The 7,628-nt window shown below is 29.1% G+C and overlaps 2 protein-coding genes across 4 annotated transcripts in view; both read right to left on the minus strand.

Moving 5' to 3' along the window:
• Nucleotides 1-4,913, minus strand: part of LOC115235897 (protein KIAA0556-like) — a 6,434-nt gene extending 1,521 nt beyond the window's left edge. The window contains exons 1-9 of the mRNA XM_029807983.1: nucleotides 2,977-4,913; nucleotides 2,775-2,891; nucleotides 2,188-2,693; nucleotides 1,716-2,062; nucleotides 1,473-1,610; nucleotides 1,115-1,252; nucleotides 871-1,024; nucleotides 415-677; nucleotides 60-246 (exon numbers count right to left, since the gene is read on the minus strand). Coding sequence (XP_029663843.1) covers nucleotides 60-246; nucleotides 415-677; nucleotides 871-1,024; nucleotides 1,115-1,252; nucleotides 1,473-1,610; nucleotides 1,716-2,062; nucleotides 2,188-2,693; nucleotides 2,775-2,891; nucleotides 2,977-3,071 — 1,945 coding nt within the window. The 5' untranslated portion in view covers nucleotides 3,072-4,913. The remainder of the gene's footprint in view (nucleotides 1-59; nucleotides 247-414; nucleotides 678-870; nucleotides 1,025-1,114; nucleotides 1,253-1,472; nucleotides 1,611-1,715; nucleotides 2,063-2,187; nucleotides 2,694-2,774; nucleotides 2,892-2,976) is intronic.
• Nucleotides 4,914-4,974: 61 nt separating this feature from the next.
• LOC115235900 (monocyte to macrophage differentiation factor 2) overlaps nucleotides 4,975-7,628 on the minus strand; it is a 6,574-nt gene continuing 3,920 nt past the window's right edge. For 2 of the 3 annotated variants that reach the window (XM_029807987.1, XM_029807986.1), the window contains exons 3-5: nucleotides 5,885-6,130; nucleotides 5,531-5,783; nucleotides 4,975-5,355 (exon numbers count right to left, since the gene is read on the minus strand). In XM_029807987.1, coding sequence (XP_029663847.1) covers nucleotides 5,104-5,355; nucleotides 5,531-5,783; nucleotides 5,885-6,130 — 751 coding nt within the window. In that variant the 3' untranslated portion in view covers nucleotides 4,975-5,103. Of the gene's footprint in view, nucleotides 5,356-5,530; nucleotides 5,784-5,884; nucleotides 6,131-6,709; nucleotides 6,907-7,628 lie in introns of all 3 variants that reach the window. The other variant, XM_029807988.1, reaches the window with a different exon arrangement.

Here is a 7,628-nt window from a genome sequence, read left to right on the forward strand (position 1 = left end):
TATATATATATCTATATATATCTGTGTGTGCAGAGTTTATATATATAAATGACTGATACCTTCGGGCGATTTAACTAAATCAGCGGAATGATCCGAAAGACGCATTTGGGCAGATGGATTATTAGCGAAATTAATTTCTTGAACAAAATCATAATGACAAGATCCCGGTGCGCGTCTTAATAAAAAGCCTTCAAGATTTTCGTCGTGTAATTGTTTATCGTCCAATTTAACTACTAATCGTTTTACCTAAATAAACAAAATTATTTTCTTAATCGATTCTTACAATAAAAAATTTTCATGTTTGAATAATATTGGGTTGAACGGAAAGTTCGTGCCGTTTTTTCGGTCTTCATCTCTTAGTAAAAAACGGAATGAACTTTCTGTTCAGCCCAATATATATATCGGATATCTTACTCCACAATAAGATAGTTCCAGAGATGCATTATAATTCCAAATCCGCATTCCTGTTAGGTACACATCTGTATCAAAAGTAACAGTTATTTCAATTCTTTTATTCGATATTACATCTGCTAACCACATGTGATCCATTTCAGTTGTAATATTATGTCCGTCGATCAGATTCGTTAAATGCGTATTTTCTACATTACAATATAAATTAGCATCCGTTAATGGAACTGTTATACCTTGATTTCCAATTAATTCTATACCAGTAAGACCTACAAATTGAAATTAAAATTTCAACACCATCATCTATAAAAAAAAACTTTATACAGATTTTATCTTTTTCAAAACTTTTCAATTTTTGGCTCAAATATTTTCGATATTATCAATAGTTTCGGAAATATTCGCCTGTATTTAAAGTGGGATATCCTATATATGTATATCATAGTCGATAATATATGCACTCACCAACCAGATGCTGTAAACCCCAATTGGAAATAATAATCAACTGAACTTCTTTACAACACAGAGTGGTAGAAGGTGTCTTGTAAATTTTGCTATTGGTATATAAATTGGAAAAATTCTCAATAGGATCGTTATTTTTATGTCTTGCTGAAGTAATCTAAAACAAATTGTTACATTATACATACAAAAACACATGTATATCCCTGAATGAATATATTATGTGTGTACAAATAATTCTCTCACTTACATCATTGGTTGTTGCTGTTATTGGGCGAATTGTTTCTTTCTCCTCATAATCTGACATCCCATTATTGAATTCTATGAACGTATTATCATGTTTTGATATCAGTTCCAGAATATTTTCATCCGTCGTAAATAATATAGTCTACGTCAGCCCCATTAATTTTATGCATTATACATAAAAAATTAATTTCAAAACATAATTATATATTATGTATGTAAAACAAGAGAGAGTATACAGAGAATAAGCATATAGTGTTGTTAATTTAATAGATTATTATATATGTAATATGTTTATATAATATTAAAAAATTTGGAACTATTTTTTATATAATTTAGAATTTATTATCGATAAAATTTCTTACATCACCAAAGGAATCAAGGCTACCCATATCATCCCCTGACGCTTTAGCAATTTCTCCATCAAAAATGGTAATGTCATTCAGTTTAATGATAATATCTTTGGCTCCCCTAAAAGAATGTATTCTGGATTTGTTATAGTTCTGAAAGAAAAAAAAGAAACAGAAGTAAAATATTAAAAGTAAAACGTATTTTATATACACATCTACATCTATATATTAACTCATGATTATTGTAAAGAACCCTACCCATATTCTGATCATTGCTACAGTAATCGTGTATTCAAATATCATATGAACATAATGATGATCACCACTTGTATAAGGCGTTAACCATAAATTTGCATCATCTCTCGTTCGATTAATGCCATTAATCAAGTTATTTACAATATGAGGGTTACGATTGTTATCCAGTGATTGATTAATGCTCGTATCTGCATAGATTTCTTTTATTTTAGCTGGTTCTCCGGTATTTGAAAAAATTTCAATGCCATTGAGCCCTATGTAATATTTGTCGCCCCAGGTAGAAAGAATATCAATAACTAACGAGTCTCCGGATGGTAATTCGGGAATAATAAAGTTTCTGTAAATTTTATCTAAAAATAATGTAAATTAAGTTATATTTTACCAAAACACATTATAGATATATGTGAAAAAGACAGATTTAATTTTATGCACCCTCCAAAAAAAAATATTGTAAGATTTCAAGATAAATATGGACCTGTCCCTAGCAAATCATTATTTGATGTGTGATCTATACTTTTGACGAAATCGTTTTCAAGTAAACTAGAGGATTTAGAAGTTTCTTGAATAGATAACAATTTTGCTTTTTCTTCACTCTTTATGCTGAAGGTAGAACTGGTGCTAGAATAATAATTGTCGTCCAATAAATGTAATCGTGTATTCGCGCGATCCTGAATATTCGTAGAATATTCCAAATTAGATTCCTTATCGCAAATCCTCGCATTGTTGCTATAATATTCGTCAGATGCTAAATAATTGCTGTGCATTTCTGTTTGCTTTCTTTCTAAATATGCATCTAATCCGCGAAAATCGTCTCTTGTACGATGTTTCGCATTTACAATTGCAGAACAGGCGCGTGTTCTTGTTTGTTTAACTTCTCCGTTTTTTGGTGTATTTGGCAGTGATTTGCTCGCAGACGTTTGTAATTTAATATTGTCGTCGACATCATAAAGATCACTTAAGCATGCGATGGGTTTTGTATTTCTATAAATATTGAAACAAAGTATCACTTTTTTTATTGTTTTATATCTTCTAAGAACAATACAAGATATACACAAAACTTACGTATCATCAGCTTCCTTTTCAAGAAAAGAATTTTTAAAATAATATTGATCATCAGTCAAAAATGCTTCCATTTGTAGTGATTTGGCATCGTTATCTACATTTATTTTTCCTACATTGCTGATACAAAGGATAATATTAACAAAATGCAGTTTATTTTTAAAAAAGAAAATCACTATATATATTATATGAATATTATACATACTCAGTCATTTCCAGCAACCACGATGGCATTTCAATTGTGCTATCGGGCAAGGGTAAAATCGTTTTTTTGGTCTTATCATACGTAACATTATCCATATTTTATTTTCTTACTTTATCACTGATGCTATACCGCCGCGTGCATGCGATCCAAATACTTTATTATGACTATGGCACAAAATGGATCGCTCGCGTAAGCTCTATTGCTTTATTAAAAATTTGTCAGAGTTGTAATTTTTTTCACATTGCGAAAAAAAGCACGAGCGCGTAATAATTTTCATGATTACGTTATTGTATCGAGATCCCAAAGTGTTTAACCAGTTTAACGATAATGACCGATCTCAGAAATATCCATTGTCGGCCGTTCTTTCTCGTTTTGTTTGCTATTATTACCATGGAAACCCTTCGGGGGTGTTGACGTGCTTACACGCAATTTTTAATGACTAATGAGAGTCCGTTATCGTTTCTGTTACCGATAACATGTCTGTTTTGCAGAATGATAAACAATTTTCTTCGCCAATATATAATTCTTTATTTTTCATTGTTATGAGAAGTACACACTCATATCAAGAAAGCATATCAATGACAGCAATGCTACATGTTTTGCTTTGTATATTATTCTACAATACTTTGGTCCACTGCAAAATTACAAGGACAAAAAATACATAGTGTGAATAAACTCATAACCAATCACTTTGTACTTTGTTTCTTACAATATCACGATACATATGTATATCGCATGTCCTATTACAATTAATGTTCTTATAAAAGCATTCTTAACAATGCTTTACAGTGTCAATACTGTACATACGTTATATATATGCTATATATACATACATATGAGTATGTAATGCATATTTAATTTTAATATACAATTACTATATAAATAAGTAAATACAAATCAGATTATATTATTATATAAAATTATAGAGCTACATGAACGTACTATAAATAAATTATTTATGATATAAATATATTTTATAATATGTACACAATTGTTACATTTGTTATAACAATTGCTAGGAATATAATTATTAATTAATATACAAATCAGTAATAACAGATCAAACTTCATGTAATATAAATATTTTCATAATAATATCAAGTAATAATATAATTAAGGCCATTGTTGTACAACATACTATGTTTTATGTGTGAAATGTTTGATAATTGTAATTATCTATAGAGAGAGAGAATATTCCTTCTTCTTCATAGTTACACACCAAAATACTTGCAAAATTACTGTAATTCAAGTAATATTCTGTCTTTTTTTTTATATATAAAGATTGAACCATACAGTAACAATATAAATGCAGTTATATTGTACCTATATATATCTATATATGGGTGTATTGGAAACCTGTTAGATAGTCACGAACGTGATTTTAATTTTGGCACAATACATCTGTAAACATAAAGACGATTGACACTTCTGGTAGAAAGCAAAGAGATTGCATATTCAGTCAAGGTGGGTTTCCATTCATGACTAAGTTAATACTTAGTGTCTATATTTTGTAAATCCTAATGTAAAGACTTTTATAAAACTCAATGTAGAACAAAATAGAGCATTTACCCCAAAAATAATGTCTGTATCATTTTTAATATATAATACAGGTTTGATAAATATATTCTTTTTATATAATAATTTGGCATTCATAAATGGTTTCAAAACTAGCATACTAAATCATATGAAAGACACAATATTCACTGTATTCGAACTTGTAATGCAAATAATATAGTAACTGAATTATACATTAATATCTCTGCTAATAACTATCTTTTTTTAAACATCCATAATACATGTGTGGCCGTCAGGTACTTAACTTTTTAATTCGCCATTTTTTCTTTTTTTAGATATAAATATATTAATATATATTATTTTACACATTGCACGATTTTTGCTTACTGACATTTGGAATAATCGTGAAAAGCCGACTGTCTAGTACAGACATAAGAATTACGATTATGAAATCAATTTATCTTTATCAAAAAAACTTCTCCAAATGTGAATAGAAATAAAAGATACATTTCTCTATCAGAATATGTATAGGGTTTATCCCTGGAATTGGTAGAACGCTTTTTAGAATTTTTAGCATCTGGAAGAAATATTGTAGAAAATAGTACACAATTCCTATAACTCTATATGAGACTTTAGCATGTTTAACGGCGGCATATTGCTGGATGCTCCAGGAATATTCGTCAAGTCTGTCTCAGGAAATACGTGGCTTAGGATCGCGTAATAATGAAATCCAGCCGCCGCGGCCACGAAAAGATGCCAGATTGCATGCGCGCAAGGTATACGACCGTCCGATTTGAAAAATACTAAGCCAAGTACATATATCAGTCCGCCCAGTTTTAATTCCGTAATATTGTAATAGTTATACTGTAAAGATAATATTATATAGGTGAGAAAATTATCCGAATAATTATTAAAATAATTATTAAAACATTATTAAACGGAGTTAGTCCAAATCACGTTTGCGCGAATAAAAGATATTTCCCGTTTATGTTGCCTGAAACGAAATTCAATTTAAAGATAATTCAAACGCTTTACTTACAACATTAAGGATTGCAACACTAGGTCCAATACCCATAACTACATAGAAAATAGTTTCAAGCATCTTGTATTTCTCATGGAAGATTTGTTGGTAAAGGATGCCAATTATAGCCATGATCCAGACAACGTATCGCATCGCGAATAAAAGCTCATCGTCTGGGAAGTGTTCAATGTTTAACCATGGAAAATAACTGGCTGCTATGAAGATATATATCATAGCACGATCACAGCGATGTAACGCATCCTTCAAATGTCTGAAATGTTATGCGTGATCAATATATCTTGTTTATTATTTTTGACATATAACGATTGAAGAATTAGAAGTTACTGAAAAGAAAAAAAGAAATGATCATACCTATTATGATTGCAGTAGTGTACGCTATGGAAAAAGGTTGACACTACAAAGACAAGAATCAAGGAAGTGCCGTATACACATGCGGACACAAGTTGAGCCCATGTCGTCGAACGCCGTATAAGCTCAATACCACCAATCACTGATGGCACAACCCATATTCCATGAGTTGCCACATTTGCCACATGTTCTATAGGAGTAGGAATATATGCCTCATTTGTGCATGCTCTTGGATTCATCCATTTTATCCTGTAAGTATATTCACATGTTTTATTCCTTGATCTTTAATTCTTTTTTTTATTGTACCCAATTGTGTCTTATAAAGCTGACTATTGTACAAAAATTTGAAAATTTAGTAATAATGGAGCTTTAACTATAAATATTATACACAATAACATTATATAATTATTTAATAAAATATAATATTTATAACATCAAAATTAATAACACATTCTGTAAGAGAAAAACTTTTTCTATATATTTTATCTGTCAAAATATAGTGGGAGACTGTTATGTAAAGAATCATGGAACATAAGTTCTTATATAAGATGAAACAAGATAAATGGATTATGACAAAAATTTAGTTAAATCCATATAAAGCAGATAATGAAATTAGGGAAGATTTTCTCTCTAATATACTTATCATATTATACAGTTTTAGATTATACAATACCAGTAGCAATTTAAAGATGAAATAGTTGCACAATACATTCTTAGCATAAAGCTTATTTAAAAAAAAGTCCATATTAAGATTATATCAAAGTACATGCATATCTTTAGAAAAAGCATACTACACTATACCCAAGTCATTATATCAACTAACAATACCTGTTTGCTTAATTACTTTGAAGAAAAAAGCTATTCCAAAATAGTAATCCAATATATTTTTCTGTATGTCCATGTTGGTAGGATGATCCATAGAGTTTGTTGCTCAAGGATACTGATCTTCTACAAGCAGTGCTGGTGCATTCCATTAAAGATTTCAAACCCAATGCATGCATGCATGACTTTTAGTTTCTTTTAAGCTTAAGAAAGAACACATAATTGCAAAGTTAAAGGGAGGACTAAATACAATATAAAATTGTCTGATATATAATAAAGTATATAATACAGGATTTTCTCTTTAATACATTATAAAATATAATTTGTTATGATTATTTTATGCTCACATCTATATAAAAAAAATTCAATTTTTAGTTACATATGGCAGGACATGCCTATGATATATATTCATCAATTATCATTCACTAATTATAAGCACAAATACTAGATAATTTGGCTAATAACATATTACACTGGCATAGCTACAATTAATATTAATAACTATATATTGTTAACACACATTACTCAATTTTTTTATAAATGAGAAGCAGAATATTAAAATTTGCTGTTAGGTAATATATTATCATTTCATGCATAAATATAAATTATTTTGCTACATGCCAAACGTCCAAAATGATTTTAGAAATGCAAAAAACTATGAGAACGGAAATAGAATAATCAATGGAATTAAGTAAGATAACGAGCCAAGCCAATAAGCGATGAATAAGACCTTTTCCCACTAAAAAAAAAAAAAAATAAATAAATAAAAATTAAACCACGTTTCAAAAGCTATGTAAAAATCAACACATATACACACTCTACATTTATTTTTTATACGTGTCTCGTTAGAATTTATAACATTTCAAAATTGGAAAGTTACTACACTTGCCAAGAATTATTTACTCAATTATAAAATTATAAAATT

This window comes from Formica exsecta, unplaced genomic scaffold (assembly GCF_003651465.1).
Source record: "Formica exsecta isolate Colony F162 unplaced genomic scaffold, ASM365146v1 scaffold237, whole genome shotgun sequence".
NCBI classification, from domain to species: domain Eukaryota; kingdom Metazoa; phylum Arthropoda; class Insecta; order Hymenoptera; family Formicidae; genus Formica; species Formica exsecta.